The sequence below is a fragment of the Gopherus evgoodei genome, chromosome 2 (assembly GCF_007399415.2).
Source record: "Gopherus evgoodei ecotype Sinaloan lineage chromosome 2, rGopEvg1_v1.p, whole genome shotgun sequence".
NCBI classification, from domain to species: Eukaryota; Metazoa; Chordata; order Testudines; family Testudinidae; genus Gopherus; species Gopherus evgoodei.
In genome coordinates this window covers 224940850-224961368 of record NC_044323.1, presented here as the reverse complement: position 1 = coordinate 224961368, position 20519 = coordinate 224940850, and the positions used below count along the sequence as shown (strand labels likewise).

At 38.1% G+C, this 20519-nt stretch overlaps 1 protein-coding gene across 1 annotated transcript in view; it reads left to right on the top strand.

Moving 5' to 3' along the window:
- Positions 1-20519, top strand: part of ST18 (ST18 C2H2C-type zinc finger transcription factor) — a 116113-nt gene that overhangs the window by 64790 nt on the left and 30804 nt on the right. Inside the window, 6 exon segments of the mRNA XM_030553082.1 lie at positions 1109-1909; positions 4387-4521; positions 6225-6315; positions 7816-7920; positions 9384-9598; positions 13054-13265. Of these exon segments, the coding sequence (XP_030408942.1) occupies positions 1109-1909; positions 4387-4521; positions 6225-6315; positions 7816-7920; positions 9384-9598; positions 13054-13265 (1559 nt within the window).

Sequence of the window (20519 nt, the reverse complement as noted above, 5' to 3'; positions counted from 1 at the left end):
AAAATTATCATAACCCTTTACACTTTCTCTTAATAGCTCACTGTGTTATTGAGAGAAACTTCATTTGCATTTTAGACTATGTTTAATTTATTATTTAAACCTGGATTTCCTCTGATTCGGGAGAGGATGGGTCCATCTTATCAAATATTATATGCTTATTTATCCATCCTTCTTTCTAGGAAGTAAAATGTTAAATTTTTCAGTTAATGTTGAATAGATCCCAACAAAAGAATGCATCCTATAATCAGCATTATTGAAGGGGCTAGTGTTGTGACTAAATTCTTCCCTTCATCCAAAAATGCTTTTAGTTACTATGGCAATATTTACTTGATCCTGGCAAATCAGTGTTGATTTTAGAGAGATAATTACTAGAAAGAAAGATGATGGAGATGTATTTTTGAGTGTCCTTGTTAGAGCAAATGTTTTTATAAAAAATTAAATGAGATACAAAAGGCATATTGTCTTCCAACATTGACACCCTTACCTACACGCAGCCTTTACTACCTGCTGGCTGCTGCTTTTCGTCCAAAGAAAGATGTTTATTAACACAGGGTGTATTTCAATGGTGTCTTTAGCAGTCCTTTAAGAGTCTATTCATAAGAACCATTTCTGTTTGCTTGTGCATGACCTGATGTATCATTTAGTGTGGCAACTGTAATGGTGACCAAGAGCTTGCCCTTTGTAAACTATAGAGTCTTTTCAGTCAAGGTCTTTCATGCAATCTGAAGTGATTTGAAAAGTAATTGGGGACTCATTCTGAGAAATATTTGGGCATGCTAGACATGGAGGAGAGTGAAAATAGATCAAAGGAATTTTATATATTCAACAAAGAAAAATGCAAAAACATTTTATTTTCAGAGGGCTCTGCAGCCACACTACACAGATTTAATCTTAGAAGGGTTTGTGATGGTTATATACTAGCAGAAATTTCAGATATTGTCTTGGTAAAAGGGGGTGTTATTTCTTAAGAATTTTCAGAGTATCCTTGAGTAAATAAACTGTGATTGTTAAATAAGTCTCTTCCCATTTAAGATTGAAACCAGGTTAGATCAAGATTAAGTTTCTCTATAGAAAGCATTCATTTTTCTCTTCCTTTCTTTCCTTATAGAAGAAAATACTACAAAATCACCTGATGAAACCTCTCATTCAGGTGGGCAAGAAAACTCCAGTCAAACCAAGGACAACTACACCCGCTATCAGGACCTCGTGGTCAAATCTTTAATGAACATGGGAAAACTAGCAAAAGATGCACCAGTTCAAATGGTGACTGAGAACCTAAATGACAGTGGCATCCATTCCTTAAAAACAGAAAGTGATGAGGTTGATGAATGTTACACAATTAACTCATCGGAAGGAAAAGAAAAGATTTGTGTTTCTGACCCACAATGCTGTTCATCTGAAGACAATGACAATGAAAGTAGTTCTGAAATATTGGACAATGAGTGGGACAGTTCCTCAAATTTCTCAGAAGACACTAGCATAAAGCCCCATGTAACTCAGAGATATATTGCAGAATGTAACCGACAAGACATTCTGGAAGTTCCAGAAATTAAGACTGAAGAAGCAGAATTTCGCCCCTGTGAAACAGTTTGTGACTCAGAAACAGAGCTAAGAGAATCACAGGAATCTCATGTTGATCCTTTTGACAAGAGAATTCAGAATCCATTCCCTGAAAGCGAGGAAGATGATGAGTGCCTATCAGAAACTACAGACATGTCAGTTGACCTGGACAAAACAAAAGGGAATTTGAGTTTGCTAGAACAAGCGATAGCTCTGCAGGCAGAGCAAGGTCATGTGTTTCACAGCACCTACAAAGAATTGGACAGGTTTCTTTTGGAGCATTTAGCTGGGGAAAGGAGACAAACCAAAGTTATTGACATTGGTGGCAGACAATTCTATAATAACAAATGTAAGAAATATTTTGATTGCTCATATTGGCTCAAAGATTTATTCTACAGCTGGTAAACAATTTTGAACTGGATGTTACCTCAAAATTAAAGATTCTGGAACAAGCCATATTCTTCAGCCTCATTCACCGCCAGAATAATTGCCATCTAAATTCCAAAATCTTTATTGTTTTTGATGATTTGTGGTAAAGTATGAATGAGAGAACACAGTTCCATTGTCAGGTACCAAGTCAGGCTTGTAATGCCGGAGCTTAAAAAGATCTTGTATTGATTGGCAAACTGGGAACATTTGATATGGAATTCATAGATTGAGAATAACTTTGGAACATCAAAAGATATCACTTTACACTCACTTTAATCTTTCCCAGGAATTCTCTTTTATAAATACAAAGTAAAGCAGTAGTCACCCTGTAAAAGTTGCTATTTTGCCTTTGATAAACAAATATAATTCCTTTGATATATGCAGTATTCCCTAGAGTACATCTCAATATTTACTGAAAATGCTGAAGTAAGTTATTTACTGGTTATCTAAGGCATTTAGAATCTAAGATAACTGGCAATTTTTTAAGAGTTACCACTGTATAATCCCCCTTGTACTGCTTAACTAGAGTATGCATTTACCTACTTCTTCTGTGGAAAGTCACATACAGATTGCCAATTAAAATGCCCCTAGCACTGTACATACATGCTAGCCAACCTCCTACCTAAGTTTCATATACTTATTCTCACCCTCATTTGCTCAGGTAACCATAATCAATTCAGACCAGATTCTGATCCTTTTACTCATATGGAATACTCACCCTTACTCCAGGAATGGTCACATTGGTCTCAGTGGGACTACTTGCAGAGTAGGGTACTACACAATGTGGGTAAGAATGACAAAATCTGGTCCTTCCTGATTATTCTCAAGCAAACACTTAGTTTGCAGTTTGGTTCAGAGATAACCTTCATAGAAGAAGAATCTTGAGCTTCCCTCATTCTGCTTCTCCATGTGCTCCATATGCTCTGACAGCTTTTTGTTACAGTACTAGGCCTGGAATTTTTTCATTTACAAAATCCAACCATGGCCAGTATTTCTTATACCGATTGTGTTGGGAATTCCACATCCTCCTCAGCTGCTGCTGCTGCTGCTGCTTCTTTTCTTTTCTTTTTTTTTTTTTTTGGCTCCTATGCCAGTTAAGTATACTTATTACCTTATACTGATCCTACTCTTTCCGCTTAATTTTTTACACAACGTGCACTTAAATTTCAGATTAATGGAAGATTAAAATAAATGATTTTTTTTGTTTTAGGTCCACTCGTTCTCTGTTAGTGCTGTAAACGATTTCCTACAGTGACTTCTTACTTCTTATTTGCTGTGACTCTAACAGGCACTGTGGTTCCCTGTTGATGTTCATTCTGTTTTCTTTCCTCCATATTTTTCTTATCTAAAGGCTTGCCAGAAAGTTTAACTCCACAGCTGCTTCTGGTTCTACATCGTAGCCTAGCAAAATATCCTGCTAGGTGACTTTAACCTGTCTTTGACTACAGCTGTTTATTTCCCCTCAACTCCATGTTGTTGGCAGTCAACCACAGATTGATCTGAAACCATCCTCAGCAATTTATATGTCCACTTGCTGTCTGTCTCCTCTCACAAGAGAATTTCTGGATCAGAATTACTTTGCTTCCCATCCTTTTAGATTCTGCATTCAAAATCAAAATAAACACTTTCTAATTGGTACTTCCTGCACACTGCTAGTACCTTGCAATTGGAAGTTGAAAAATGCACTAAGGAGCCCAGCCTCACCCTCATTGTACATTGGTAGTTATAAGGGTGGGAAGAGACAGTGCCCTGTGAAAGGGTATCAGTTATTCCATGTGTGCACTCTCATTGTGGGCTGATCTGCAGAGCAGTGCTGCCATGTGTGCCAAAGGGAGCTGCCTGCCTAGCCGCTCAGATGCAAAGTGGCATGTATTCAGTTTCTTAACAAAGGACCAACAGCCTAGAGATCTGTGATATTTAAGGAACTGCTCCTGGTTGCAATGCTTTTTGTTTGTTTGTTTGTTTCATCCCTCAGCTTTTATTTGGTGATCCCAGTTTCCCGGAACCTGGCATTAACAGTATAAAAGTTTGTTTCTGTTTCAATATTTATTCCTTTTTAGATCTTTCTGTTGGTTGCTGTTGCCAGATTTCTGGCTTAATGGATGCATCTTGTGTCCAGCTTGAGGCTCTGAATGGAATAAGTGACATCACAATTCCTAAGCTATGTATATTTAGCACACAATGGCATATTGGGAGGTGAAAGTCATTGTTTAAAAGAGACAATATGAGAATCAAAAGAGATGCTTAGATTGTGTAGTTACTCTAACTCCAAGTTAAAGCCTTGGGAGGAAATTGCATATGAAATATAGAAAAGTTATTTCACACTTCTAAGACCACTCAGCTGAGTGCAGGCAGGAAATCATAACCAGACAAAATCCTTATTTGATTTCTCTACAGATTCACCCAGGCCTGAAAAAAGAGAAACCAAATGTCCCATCCCAGGATGCGATGGCACAGGGCATGTGACTGGGCTGTACCCGCATCACCGCAGTCTCTCAGGCTGTCCACATAAAGTCAGAGTGCCACTAGAAAGTGAGTATCATCCTACAGTACCAAGAGCAACTGAACCAGGCCTAAATCTCTAAGTCATGTGAGTTCATACTGGACACTCACTGTAAATACTCAGGGCTGGATTGTAACTAGCTCTGTGCAGATGCACAAGGCAGGAGATGGTACAATGAGCTTTTGCCACTGTGGTGCTCCTGTGCACAGTAGAGTCGCAATCCCAGTCCTTACACTTGTGGTGCTGAAGGCCTGATTAAAACTAGCACCTGTAGTGGCACGAACCTCCCTGAAGGGGCTGGAGAGGAAGAACAAGGTAATAGCCACACACCTGGACACACACTGGTCATTATAGCTGAGCTGGCACATAGCCCTGTCTGAGTGTGCTGTTTTCCCATTTCAAATAGCTGGAGGCTCAGACGTGTGCATTCAGCTATGTGACTGGTATGCCTCTCTCCCACTGAGACCAAGCAGGTCACCTCCACCAGCCAAGGAGAGGGAATCCGCCAGTTGCTTCATAGCATGCCGCCCTTCTATTACTGTATTATTCTAACCTGTGTGTGGCCAGCCCAGCCTGAATTCCCCATTCATTTCTCACGGTGCCATTCTGATTACATTGGTTTGTGCTGGGTATGTCATCTTCTGAGATGCTGCAGTGAAATGATATATAAAAAGCCAAAATGGCATGTGAAACTATTACTTTGCACAACTTAGTCAGTCTGACTGTTTTTTTTTTTTTTTTTTGTAGTGGCATTCATAGCAACAAATTAAAGGGATACTTGCACTTTACCATTGTCCTCTTCTTAATTGTAGCTTTCTTTTTTTTAATCTTTAAATCTGTATTTATGGAAACATCTCTTGAGCTAACCAGGCTGCTGCAGTTGGAAGGCCTCAACAACATTAACTTTTTTTAAAAGCAAGTCTTTGTTAATTATCACACTTCCAATCAGCTCAGTACTGTTCTGCTGGGTGCAAAATGATTATCTGTAATCAAAATTTGCTTACTAACAGAACAACGCAGTTGATTAACAATCAGACAATCTTTTGAGGCAGTGTACACCTAAAAGGGTAGCACAGAGCTGACAGCATGAAGGGAGATGTACAAAGCTATAGAATTATGTTTTACTTTACGTTTGATAAATACAGATCCAAAACAGCTACTTTGGTTGGGGAGCAGAGAAATGTACATTCAATGGGTCCTCTTCACTACTGATGCTATTGTCACTACAATGGCTTCCAATGACACAAATGCTGTCAGAGATCCCTGAATGTGCAAACTACAGCTTGGGGATAGGGTCCACTGGCATAAGGTGGATTTACATACATACCGAGCAGAAGAGAGTAAACGAGGCAAACTAAAGTGGGTGGAGCTAGAGCCAAAAGGGGTGTGTCCAGGACAGATGGATTTTGCACTCATGTATAATCTTCTTTCTCCAGCATAAGGAGTGAAAAGTGCTGATGTAATTTAAAGCTTGCCCGCCCACTGATTTAAACCAGGCAGGGACCATCGGATAACACAGCATGAGACCATAGCATAGGCCTCTCAGAGCCATCTTTTCTGAATTTGTAAGTTTCATTTGAGCTAGAGGGTACAAAATCAGAATACAAGCTTTTGTGCATTACACTTGAAAAATTTTTATGTTGCAAGAAGAAAATGTTCCTTAGAAAGAGAGAGAGAGAGATAGAGAGAGAGAGAGATTACTTATTACCCTTTACTCTTTCTTTGTGTTTAGTTCTTGCCATGCATGAAAATGTTTTAAAGTGCCCCACTCCAGGATGTACTGGAAGAGGACATGTCAACAGCAATCGCAACACACACAGAAGGTAATCCAGATCAGTTAGTATTCATTCAAATTAATATGTAGCTGGGAGGAAATTGCCACATATATTTGGAATTCAGGACTATTAACAATATAATGTACTGCAAACACTGATTGACCACAAAGATAGCTAACATTATTTATAATCAAGCAATTAATCTACACAACTGTGATAAATATTAAATTTCAATATAGTATCAAAAATATTATCTCCAGTACCAGGTATAACAGAATCCATAATTCCTAATTCAGAGATGAGATTTCAAACTACAGTAATGAAACAAAATATATGTGAAATTTAATCAGGTACATGAAATATTATTAAATAAACAGATGTGCACCCCAACCAAAATCAGAGCCCCATTGTCCTGCATGCTGTATGCATACATAGTGAATTCTTGTTATTTTTATTGTTATATTGCAGTTGCCTGGAGAAGCCAAAATCATGGATCAGGGCCTGATTGTGCTAGTCATGGTACATAAGAGTAAAACAAAGACATTTTATGACAAGATGCGACAAGTGGATAAACAAACGATAAAGGGATGGAGTCAGGGACAGGGAACAGTAAAGGAAATGTTTCTAGTCATTTTCTTGTTTGAAAATCCCTGTCACATTTACAGCCCCTTTGAGATCAACTATATTATAAATCAGTACTGCTAATTGTAAATGGATAGGAATTGAGGCAAATTGGAAATCAGCAGCAAAGAGAAAACATAACTTGAGACAGGTGTGTACCTATTTCACAATCATACACCAGATTTTAAAAAAAAAAATTTCTGCCAAAGTCCACCTTCCTATCAATCTGTAATACAGTTTATTCAATACTTCACCTGACATTGAGGGCAAAATAGACTTACTTTTTTAAAAATTAAATAGAGATTTGTCTGGCCCAGAACCTCAGATCTGAACAGCCCAAAACTTTCAGCTTGGTTCAACTTCCAAACGCGTACGAATTTCACATCTGACCCATCTCTGCATAATGGGATAGGCCCCAAATCTGGATCCAAACAGCCAAATTTTGATTTGAAGTAGCAGCTGCTACTTCTACTCTGTGTGTGTGTGTGTGTGGTGGGTGGGGGTGATAGGTGAGGTTGGGTCCATTGGATCCTGGTAGTCACCAATTTTTTGACATACTTCAAACTCCACATACTCAGTGCAGGCTTGTTTAGCACCAATGAGGAGGCCACTCAATGCAGCTGCTCCACCCATGGCCTTCCTACATGAAGTGACACTCTGAGATAACAGTGGCATGAAAGGCCTGCATGAGCCTTGAGAACCCCAATGAATTTCACCCTCTAGCATTCTTTGCTTTTTGGCTTAAATTGGTGTGTATTTTTTTTTCTGTGCATTGTTAAACAGCTGCCACATTTCATCCCAACGGTGGCTACAACTCAGTGGTAGGAGAAGCCATCTGTAATTTATGAAATCCTCTGAGGTCCTTTAGGACTGAAAGATAAGTTCATATTCTGGTAACTCAAATCATGCCACTCTTTTTTTAAACAGTCTTTCTGGCTGTCCAATTGCTGCAGCTGAAAAATTGGCAATGTCCCAGGAAAAAAATCAGCATGATTCTCCTAAAACTGGACAGTGCCACGCTCAGGTTCACAGGTAGGCGTCTCACATGACATGTCTCACACAGGTATTTCTGTCCAAATGCTGTGCTTTATTTTGTAAGGGATTTCGTTCCTTACAACTTTTAACTCTGAGCTACTGAGGGAGCCTAGTTCATTCTAGCAGGCTGACTCTATACAAAAACGTGGGTAGCGAAACTGATTATGACTTGTGATAATTAAAGAACACTCAGCGGGTCCCTATGTGTTCAGCTAACATTAAATGACTACATGCATGTCCTTGAAAGATGAGTAAAAAAATCTAAAAAATATTATTTCAACACAAAAACATTATTTCAGTGATTGTTCTGGAGTGCCTTTCTAGTGTTAACCAGCCTCCTATTTTGATTAGACTGGAGTTACTTGTTAAGAAGTTTTCTCAAATTGTCCCTCTGCTGCAATGCTTTGGCTCCTGAGGATTGGTTAAAGATTTTGTTGCTTCATGAGCTCATCCCAGTTTTTGCAGCATGGGATTCCATGCTGATTTATATATTGAGATCCTTTGCAAAGAAAACCCTTGGCAATCAAAGTAGCATCTAACTATTGTAAGTATAGTAGTATTTAAGTGGGCTAAGCACTGTCATTGCTCTATTTCTCTGCTATAACAGATTTCTGATTGACCCATCCAGTTACTTTACTGTAATGCAGTTACTCAGTTTAGTTTATGTTTTATACTACAGTAGCAAAAAAGTGCTTTAAAAATCCTAACCAAAAAAATCTCTCATTGAGCTTATATTTGGTCTGAAAGTCCTATTGATCCTGTAGACTTGCATAATTTACACATCATTGGCATCAGCACCATCATGGCCTATTATATTCAGCCCTATTTGAGGGCACTTTAATTTGTGGATTATTGACATGATTGGCTATAATGGCTCCTTCTGAGCCATTACAGAATATTGTGTCAATGTGTCTGCCAACTGCACGTGCCTTAACTGTACGTATGAAAAGTCCTTAGGAAATTATTGAAGACAAGTAGTTACTGCACAGTAGCTAAATGGAATAACACATTGTTAATTATTCTTTCCTCACAAATAGCAGAAGCAATTATTTTGGACCATGCTCTGTCATATTTATTTGCCCAGAAGGCCCACCTTTAGAATGATGGTAGTGATCCACAGCTCTACAAGCCCCCGCTGACTCATGTGCAAAAGACCAAGTGTGTTCTCATCCTTTTTTAAAGAAAGGAAACACCATCCTACGGTAGTGAATCTTTAAACAGAATAGTAATTCTGTTAGTAAGTTACAGGATTGCTAGACCACTAGATCAGCCACAAAATGTATTTTTGTAACTGACATGTACACCCTAAAATAGACTTCTATAAAGACAATGCTTATGATCTTTACTTATATCCATTTTGGCAGGTGCCATCCCACTATATCCTATCTTTCAATGCAAGGTACTGAAAAAGATGTTCTTATTGTTTGTTCTTTCTGTTTTTCTCACTCTCCTTCTGGCAGTCTCTGTAGGACAAACTTAGCAAAGCAGCTCGAGCTATCTCAGTACAATTACCGAACGGCACAGCCAGCCACCTCTCTCAGAGCCACCCTGACAAAAGAGCAAGAGAAGTTTGGGAAAGTACCATTTGACTATGCCAGCTTTGATGCACAGGTCTTTGGCAAACGCACAATGACACCAGCAGTGCAAGGCCAAAAAACCCCAGCGTTCCTTGAATGTAAGCTTGAAACTCCCATCGTTCTTGAAAGAAAAATATTATTTATCTGAGAGTTTTCTTGTTTCAGGAAATAATGCACACTAGCAAATGTCTTTAACCCATTGTGATCAGTATACCTGAAAATCTACTGGAGTGACTACAACATCTTATTTGTTAATAATTCTTTGAAAAGCAATTCCATGGTAAAAAAGAAAATACTTGACTTGTCGCTTTCCTATTAGGCCAGATTCTGATACCCATATTCATGTGGTACTATTCCACCATGAGTAGTCCCATTTAAGTTAGAGATCAGATCATGAACTGGCATAAATTGGCATAGCTCCATCAACATCCACAAAGCTAAGCCAATTTGCAGCAGCTGAGGATGTGTCCAAAGGGACTATTTGTGCAATATGCTACTACTCAGTGTGAGCAAGGTATCACAATTTAGTACACTATTATGAGTAATTACATGTATAGATCCTCTTCATTGTAGGATCTTCACAGATAACTGCATTAAGTTTTTGCTCTGTTGCATCAACCCTTAATAACACCACTGTAGTTACAGCTATTTTCATGTGTGCACAAAATCTCGGCAAAAGATGCCATTTCTGTGAGGGCAATGGAAGAATCCTAAGGCGGTTTCTTTCATGTCAGAGCTGGGTTCAGAGGAATGTGGATCCAAAACAATGGCCATGAAAGTATTTCTTAATTTTTGTTTTGTTTACTATCATTAAAATATAACCAAAGAAAGTGAAGATGGAAAAAATAACCTAATGTTACATAGTCCACATAATCCAAAAAAAGAAAGGACAGTCAGAGTTAAGGTGAGCAGAAAACTAGCAATTTTTAGCTCTCAAATTATTAATATCTTTATATATCTATATATAGATCTATAGATATAGATCTATATCTATATCTATATCTACATCTATATCTAGATGTAGATATAGATATGGTACAATTTGATTTTAATTTTTTATGTTGACAGACAATATTGATATTTGTTTTAAAACATTGTTTTCAACATTTTCACAGTGGCAGGGAATTATGTGGGAGTCAGACAATAGGGGAGGTCAGACAAAAATTGTTTAGTGACAGTAGATGTTGAGATTCAAAAAGTTCAAGCTTTACAACTGTTAAAACGCAGACTGTCAACACCACATGCCAAAATATACAAAATAAATATCCTTAAATCAAATTCTAATAAGTTCTCAAGGATCATTTTTCCTACTTTGCCTATCTGTAAATTTCAATTATTATCAATGGAAATATTTTTTCATCATTTTGTGTCTGTATGATGTTTACTGACATTGACTGATAAAAATCTAATCCTGCCAAGCCCATTCATATTGGAGTATCTGAAGGCCACACTTACAAATGTAGAAACCTAAGTTGGGCCTGTAAAATAGGCATGCTCAAACACAATGAGCAATTTCTAATTTTGTGCACAGAAGTGGACATAGTCCTTTAGTTATTTGTTTGCACATGCACAAGTCTATTTAACTTTTGCATTTGAAGTGCTTATATTTGAAATGTTTGCATATATATGCAAATAAATTCATTATACAATTTCAAAAGAATGTCATATAATTAATTGAGTTTTCTAACATCATGCTTGTGAAGATTGCACAATACACAACTGTTACTACAATGCAAAGACAAAAGTGTAAGAGTGCATGAATATAGTAGACATGGGGATGCATGAAGGGTTGGAATAATAAAGCAATTGTGTGGAGTTTTGTTCAGCAGCCTAAGCAAACAAGAATCTAGAAATTCATTATTAGAACTCTGGATTTTGCACATATAAATTTGGCCCGCTGACACATGACACATGCTCATTTAGTAACATGGTTTTTCTGGTGGTATCTTTGAAGCTGATAATGGAAGAAGCAACTTAAATCAAACTCTGGTTTAAGTAGGTTCGGTGACTCAGATAAGTTGAACTAACTGATAAAAAGCATAGACGTATAGTATGATTTATCAGACACTCCGGCTTTACAGTAATTTGCACTGGTATAAGGGAGAGCAGAATTGGGCTGTCATTCTCAGTTCTCACTAGATGGATCCAATATTTAGAAACATTCAAGCACAGAACTCAGTTGTAGTCAGTGTACAAAAGAAATATTGTTTTAGGGACGATATGACTTTTGGGTCTGACCTATAACTTTTAATTAAAGCATCTCAAAATTTTAGGGAAGTTTGGATCTTGACCTAAACTTTTTATGTAGCCCTCAAATGAATAATGGGCCAAAATCCTAGATCCAAAGGAAATGTAATCTTGCGGATTGATAGCTGGATTCCAACTTCTGTAGTTCAATCCACAGCTACATAACAAACACATAGTTATGTTCAGCAATGTTCTTATGTTCATGATGCTGATAAAGAATTATGGTTTTGCTTATTTCTTCTTTTTTGCTTAGTTTCTAGATATGTATTTGTTTAAAATACAACTGAATATTATTTCCTCTTTTACACGTCATTGTAAAGCACTTTAAGAGCTACAGATGAAAGGATGTATTGTTATTGTTTGTTAAGACCTGAATTTATGGTTCTAGGTTTCCCCTACCTCAGTCAATGATATAACACAGAGCTAAGAAGGGCACCTCCCTGCTCTGCTTTAGAGTCTACGTTAGTGATAGGGAAGAAACATAGAACCATGTACTCTATTTTTGACATGTAAAATAGCTTTTCTATTCACCTGTAAGGCAATCTCTTCAGTCTTAATTGACCTCATTGTGTCTGGTAACTACATAATATTCCAGAAGATCCCAGCTATAAGAGGAAAAACAAGATGAATTAAGTACCACCTCTGAATGTTCGTTGGTTGTATTTTTTAAGTCTAACATTTAAATATTGGGATTTTCGTTAACATGATACTGCACATGTCCCCAAGGGGTAATGTTTGTATTCCAGTTCCCCAGCCTCTCTAAGAGGCAAATCTTGTTCACCTTACTCATCCAAGTAATCCTATTTGAATAATGGGGCTGCTCACAGAAGTAAGGCAAGCAGGCTATAGCCTTAATGTTGTTTTACCTAAGTCTTCACACTTCCATCTTATTTTGACACAAAGGTGCTCTAAGAATGAAAATCCCTTATGAATTTGATTATTGTTCTCAATATGTTTGTTAAGTAGGTTGCAAGAGCAATGTTGGGGTCAAATCTTGAGATCTCTGCTCATTTTGACTCAGTCTTTGCTCAGAAGTGAGTAAAACCTGAGAAAGAACCACAGAGTTTATCCCTTTGAATTTTTATGGTAAAAATGTAAATATTAAAGGTATTCTTGTGACAAAAATCAAATAATTTGATCCCTGAGCCTATTTTTTAGAGCAATCTCGAGTAACCAATAGAAAATGGGCTGTTTTTTAATTTATTCTTCACATAACTTAATTTATGAAATTATAATCTGAAAAATGAATCTGTTTGATGGGGGAAACCACATACGTGCAATTGCTAATCAAATCTCTCTTCAACAGCAAAGCATTTTTCACATCCAGTGAAATTTTCTAATCGACTGCCTAGTGCTAGCGCCCACACACAGAGCCCTTGTCATGCCAACTCTTATAGCTACGGTCAATGCAGTGAAGACACCCACATAGCAGCAGCTGCTGCTATCCTGAACCTTTCCACCCGCTGCAGGGAAGCAGCAGAGATCCTCTCCAGCAAACCACAGAGTCTGGCTGCCAAGGTAGGATAGTCCAAGAACCTGGAGGGTGTGCTAGCTACTGAAATGTGTGCACAAACTGTCTTTCATGGTAGTGACTGCATTAAATCTCAAAAAGGAGGCTTCTCTTTGCATGCTCTTTTGAAGAGAGACAGAAAAATTTAGTAACGTACTGACTGCTTCTGAAAAAAAATTGCAGGAATTGGGTTTTGATGATCTTCATAACTGGATCCAAAGTACATGGAAGGGTGGAGGGAGGAGGAAATGCCAAATCAAATAATTTGTTGGTAGGTAATGGAGCTGGGTCTGTTAATGAAGGATTTTTCCTTATCTTGAAACCTGTGGTAAGCAACCATTCAGATGACTGATAATCAGCTGATTAACAGAGGTTTTATAAGAAAGGTGGAGCAGCAGCATATTCATTAGGTCTGCTTATGATCTTTCTTACAACAGTTGTACAGTAACTCTACTGACTTCAGTGGAGTTCTGATTTTTACTGGTGTAAGTGAGAGGAAAGCCAAACCCTTGTGTTTGGAGATACTTCAGACAAGTCTCTTTAAGACTGAAGGCCACCTAATAAGAGTAGTTCCTTGTGTGGGTTTCACTGGAGTCATGTTTTTGGTTTGGTCTGAGATGTCTCACTGTTCTTTGTGATTCACAAGAGTCACCATTATGATTTAGTAGCCTTATTTTATGTGACATTACACAGAACCACATTGCTGATGCAACTAGTCAAGATACATTTCTGTGACCTCCGTGGGAGTAGGAGAAGCATTTTTGTTTATTATTTGTATTGCAGCCCATTGTGCTAGAAATTGTACAAATACATATCCTTGCCCTAAAGAGAAGATGAATGGTTATAGTTATACAATCTTGCCAGGAGGAAACTGTTAGTGTAAGACAAGACGTACTAAAATAATACATAAAATACTATATTTATACTTGGTGTGGGCCTTCAGGATCTATCTACCTATCTTTCTATCAATCACATTCTAATGTGTCCATCACTGTCCTATTTAGGCACCAGGCTCAATCTGGCTGGAAGGAGTTTCCACATCTGTTGGCCTACAATGTTCATTGGACCTCCTGCTCTCCACAATCACATAGGCGAATTGGTATTCTTTGTGTGAAATCCCTTCTGTCCGGCAGCTGGTGTAACACCTCCTTAGGTGTTCTGAGCTCTGCACTCCTGCAAAGTGGAATCTCCTATTTTGCTGAGTCTGATTTCCATTTGTCACAGCCAGGGTACTGAAACTGATGTTGGAGGAGTCCACTAAGCAGACATTCTAATGTGGGGCCATGTTCATACCCACCCACCTTGACATCAGTCAGCTTAGAGAAATATTTGCCAGGAGCTAGAGTCTGTTAGTGGATTCTTTCCTAGTTGACAGACCATTTCTGACGTTAGCCATGGAGAGCTTCTTACGCCAGACTTCAGTAGAGGTTTCCTGTCGTGTTGAGAGGGAGGTTGATGCCAATGGTTGAATTAAATTGCTGCCCCAGCCTTTGGCTGAACTCAGTAACAGACGTTTCTTGCCAGCAAAGAGCAATAAAGGGACCATGCAAAACCCAAAGATTTTCTATTCTACACCTGCTTCATGTTTGCCAAATCATGGTAGGTTTGAGTGGGATTGAACATAATATTACAACACTCAGAGACACTCGGGGCACACAGTTTATTCCTTTCTCAGCCCCAGGACTAGCAGCCTAAAAGAAAATCATCTGCATACTTTGTCATCTGCTCGCATCCACTTTTGCCAGACTTTCAATAGGACACAGTGACAGCCCAGTGCTACAAAACATGTGACAGAAGAATCAGAATTAGCTTCTTGCCAGAACAGAGGCAAGTAATCTTCAAACTGAGTCAGTGGCCAAAACCACACAAAACCCTTTTTTTATATGGTTTTAGTGATTTATTACTTTTAGCAAATTGGGCTCTTAGAGGAAAATATGGAAATAGGCTCTCTAGGAAACTGTATTGCCAATAAGGGGAACTATCTTTATTTTAATATGCCGCAACTCAAGTGATTTAAAAAAAATACCTACAACTATTTTTAAATGGTGCTGAATTTTTGTGATGGACATTTGCTATGGGAACATTTAACTATTTGCGCATCTTACAAATTTTCCAATTGTCTAAAAAATCCTAAGGATTCTACCTACCATATATTGCATTTGTGCACAAATAATACAGTAACAGCAATAGATTCATTTGACGCAATTGCTATTTCCTTTATTTATTCTCAGCAATACACATAAGTGCCACACCTGAAAATTATTGTGTGAGTGGCTTAAATTGGGGACTGTGTAGCTCCAGATCCCTGGGCCCTGCTCCTACGGCCTGTCCATTTGCCAAAAAAAAAAAAAAAAAGCAGTACAGAGAGCAACAGTGCAGATCAAAGCTCCACGACTTGCAAGAGTCTTTATCTCCTGCATGGTTTTTAAGTATTGTCCCACCTCGGCATGATGGCATACCTTGCTGATGTGAGTGATATGGATGGATGGATCTGGACCATTTCTGTTGCATTCAGGTTACTCTGTGTCTGCAGAGGAGCGGCAGGATTTCTTCTCAAAGAGTAGCTGAAAGTGCATGTCTGTAAATATATCTGAACAGTTTATTTTTACAAAAGTCATTTCCCATTGCTGTTTCTGGTATTTCATGTCTGCCAAATTTTGTGTCTTGGTCTCTAAAATTTTGTTCGTTTCTTAGTAAGCATTTGCCCTTTTGCCTTGAAAATGGGTCATTTTTCACTAAAAATATCCAACATTTAAATGGGAAAATTACATTTGTTTTTAAAAAAATAGCAAGTTTCATTTTTTTGGTGAATTTGGAATATCTTCAACTATGTTGGAAAAACTTCCTGCAGTCAGTTCTAGGCTTCAGGGGGAAAGGAAGGTGAGTAGCCTGAGCTAAATAAAGGAAGAGGGGGAAATTTACATTATACTTTTAGCAGTGCTCTTGGCCGGAAAAGTAGCACAGTGACAACTGATGTACAGTGTGGATCGACCATATATAACTATAAAAATTATCTCATGATGGACTGGGTTTACTTTCAGTCCAAATTAATTTGGATTCCAAGTTCCTTCAATTAATTTGCAGCCAAGTGCATACAAAATATAGTGGCCATCCTGGAAACCTTTACCATTTTTTTTAAATAGGTACTATGTTACTGTGATATTCACAGGACTGGAGCTGGTTTCTAGATAAAACCACCTGGGATTCTGCTATGCTGGGCCCCGGAAATATAGAAATGATACAGATACAGTCCTCAACCCAAATAAAAGAATCAGGCACTGCATCGCAGTCTCACAGCATAACTGTCTGCACGTGGGGCCCAATCCAACTGCCACTGAAACAAATGGAAGTTGGGTCAGGGCCATATTCTCTAGCACAATGCAAGTGCCCATAGCAGGTCTTGTCAGAAATTTTCTCTGTTTTACAACCGTCACCACTGCTGCCACTCACAGAGGTAGAAGCACGCAGTATGGTCTATCTTTATCTGCATCACTGCTGCTTGCCAAGCATTCTGTTGAATGTTTTGGTGGTGTTCCCACCTGTTTAGACAAAATGGCATATGCACACAGTGCCTTGAAAGAAAACAAAAAAATGACACTTGCTTGAAATGTTTGAAGTTCAAATACTGTTGTTGTTTTTAACACAACCCGAAAACACAAACTATGTCATCTGTCCATTCTTGGATATTGATGATGATGATGATGACGACTGCATCAGTTATGTAGATAATGCAGTTGATTGGCAGCATGCTTACCAGACAAGCCACTAACCCAAACATCTTAAAATCTAAATACAGAACACTGCTTGCAGAACCAGGCCAATTGCTAGCATGACCTTCTGAATTAAAAAAGGACACGTTGAATAGCTCTAGCTGTTGCATTGTTACACGGCTGCAGATATTGTATCGTTGCAGTGTTCTTCTCTTTCTTTCTTTCTTTCTTTCTTTCTTTCTTTCTTTCTTTCTTTCTTTCTTTCTTTCTTCAGTTTGCAAGTTTCTCAGGGCAGGGACTGTGTCTTTTTGTGTGTGTCTCAAATAGTGTCAAGGGTAGCATAAGATCCTGATCTTGCAAACACCTACACCCATGCTTAACTTTAAGCAACTGAGTATTCCAAATGACTTCTGTGGAAGAACTTGCATACTTAAAGTTAAGTATGGGTGTAAGTCTTTGTAGAATCAGGACCCAAGTGCTTACATTTTTTTTAATAATTGTTAGCAACCCTTCCTCCCTCCTCCGCCTCCCCCGCCACGTAATGCCTTGAATGCAGGCACATTAGGAATCACATCCATTCAAAGAGTAATATAGTGTGCACACTTAAAGAATTCATTGTGATTTTATAGATTTATTGGTTCCAGAAATATTTCTTATATTGAAAATGAAGAGTATTTTAGAATAGTAATAACCAGACACAGCCTTCCAAGTGCATCTATTGCACAGTGGGAAAACAAAATAGCAGGTGCTTTTCTGTCTTTGGACAATCAAAGAATGGATAGAAAGCCCTACACATTACAGTTAGAACCTTCTTAAGACCCCAGTTCTGCAATGAGAATCATGTGGAAACACTGATTCACCATGCTGATCTAACTGTAGTGTAAAGGCCTAACTTGGAATTGTTACTTCAGAGACATTGCAGAATATTAAATATTGTGAGTTATCAAATGAGCCAACAAACACAAAAGCAAGGGATGAATCCATCATACATGAGCCATACCTTGTTCATTTAGTAGATTAACGTAGTTCAGTTTTAATGGTTAATGGCAATACTTCATAGTGTACTAGGAAATGTTCTGTAATATATTTTATAAAAATAAAGAAGTCAGATTGTGAGACCTCACGACAAAGCTCAGCTATTAATCTTAGTTTTAAATCTTTGCTGTGAAGTGGCTAGTAATTTGTGTGTACAATTTTTGTGGTATTCATATTAGCGTGGCACTTCTGCTGTATCTGTTTCACTGCACAGATCCTAGGGGAAAGGGGAAATATGTTTTAGTCATTTTTCTCTCATTTTTCATTCTAAACTCCTTTTTCCAGCTGCTTCTCAGACCTGTGGGGGGTGATTATACTCCCATTGTCATCGGAATAAATCAGGAGTAGCTTGAATGCCGTTAGCATGGTTCTGTTCTCACACTGGTTTTGCACTGGTTTCACTTTATTGTCTTCACAGAATTGTTTCCTGGTTTACATCAGCATAAATGAGATCAAACTCAGGACCGTTACTGATTTAATATAGGGAAGAATCAGGCACGTGAGCCTTCATTGGCCAGATATATTTATACTTCTGTAAGCTTATATACTTCAGTTTTTAAGCTAAGAACTTGTACATTTTACATTGCTATGGCGAACTTATTTGAAAGGTATCATGGTGTGAAATCAACCAGGCCTGCTCTGGCCCTCATTACTTTCAGCAGGATCAAAATTGGGTCTTTACTGAAGTCAAAACTGCTCTTAGAACAGGAACCAAATATTACAAGTCAAATATATGTTCCTTCTATTTTTATTTCATAGCTGTAGTCTAACAAAAACTTTTGGCATTTTTTTCTTGTTAAATAAATACTGGGAAAATAAGGAAAGGAAACATATTCAGAAGAAGGTAGGATGAGACTAGAAAAGAAAATTGGAACAGTCTCTGTGACCATCCTTTTTTCCCCTCACCATTTGGAGTTGGCAATGAATGCAGCAGAGTGTTCAGAATAAAAAGCCATGCTGTAAATTTGTGATCCATCCGACTATGAGCAAAAGGGAATCTTTTTCCATTACTATATTTAATTGTTGTGTGCATCTGTGAGCTCACTTAAACCCCATCTGTACACTATTTCACAAATGCACACAATCCATGCTTTTTCTGGTTGGAATTTGGTGCGTGTTGCACAACCCAACTTCTGTGTGAATTTTGGGAAAGCACTGGAAAATCTCTTAATAGCCACATCAGTGAATGTTCTTCCCATCAATCAAATCTCATTGGTGCAACAAATAATGCCTTATTTCCAGTGATGATATATATTTCCTGACATTTTGCAATCTGCAATTTAATTTGGGAGGACTATGACTGTTTTTGTTCAATTTTTTGTTGTTGTTGCCTTCAGAGTAGTTGATATTTTGTCAGTGACAGAGAATCTGCACTATTTATGATTTTTTGAACTATAAAAGTACTGCAGCCTAGTCACATGGCTTCTCCTAAGCCATCTGTCACAGAGGTCTGGAATTTTATGTGAATATTGGTTGTGCAGACTTAACTCAAGTTTTTTTTATTATGAAAAATGTCACCAACTACAATATTTAGCATTTTACTTTACATTGGTCATTAAACTTGATTACTGTAGCTCTGTTTCATTGCTATAGTTACATATCAACTGTGAAGCCAAAAAAGGCTGGGGCAATCATGGCCAAGCTATATTGTCGGATCCTGGAGAATGTACTTGGCAGTGATATAGTTAATATCTTGGATTTTTGTAACTAAGGTTTATTAAAGCTGGTATAAAAATTTATTTGATATTATACAGATGGCATAAGATGTTGTGGTTACTAAGTTATTATCCAGGATAAGCTGTACTGTCAAATTCAGGGCTTAAAACTATCACAGGAGATTAAACTATTTACTAAAAAAGGGCAGAAAGATATAACCAAAGCGTCTTAGTACGAACATATTAGAAGTGTATTTACTTCCCATAAATATAATAGTGCATAACTCTCTTTAAGCTGAGTGATTGACAATGTGAACTTTGTCATGCAAGAGAAACAAATACAAGAGGTGCCTTTGAGTTTCTAAATTGTCCACAAGCAGCTAGTCGAGTAGTCCTTGGAACTAGGCTAGCGCATCTCTCTTAGGCTTTTGCTGGTCAATGGCATGAGGGCCCCACAGCAAGAGCTGATCATTAAGTTCTTCATTTCCAGCAATGCCTAGTGACTTTGTATGTTTTGGTCTCAGGTGCCCAACTTGAAGCACCTCACAGAAGCCTGATTTTCAGAAGGCAGGTGCTCAACAGTTCCGAAGATTGGTTTCCTTTAAGGTGTCTAGAGCTGGGCACCCAAAAATTGACCCATCCCAAATCACTCATGACTTTTGAAAATGTAGGCCTGGATCACTGACTACCATCGGCATTCGCAGCCTGCCAACATTACGCTTGAGGAAACTGATTTCCTTTGCTGAAGAAAGTCTAGATGGGCAATACTAACACTGAATTGTTGGATGGTCTTTAAATGCTTATAAAGGCCTGGAAGTTGCTAATTATGTTACCAAATCTTTGGCCTCCTTCAGTAAAATGA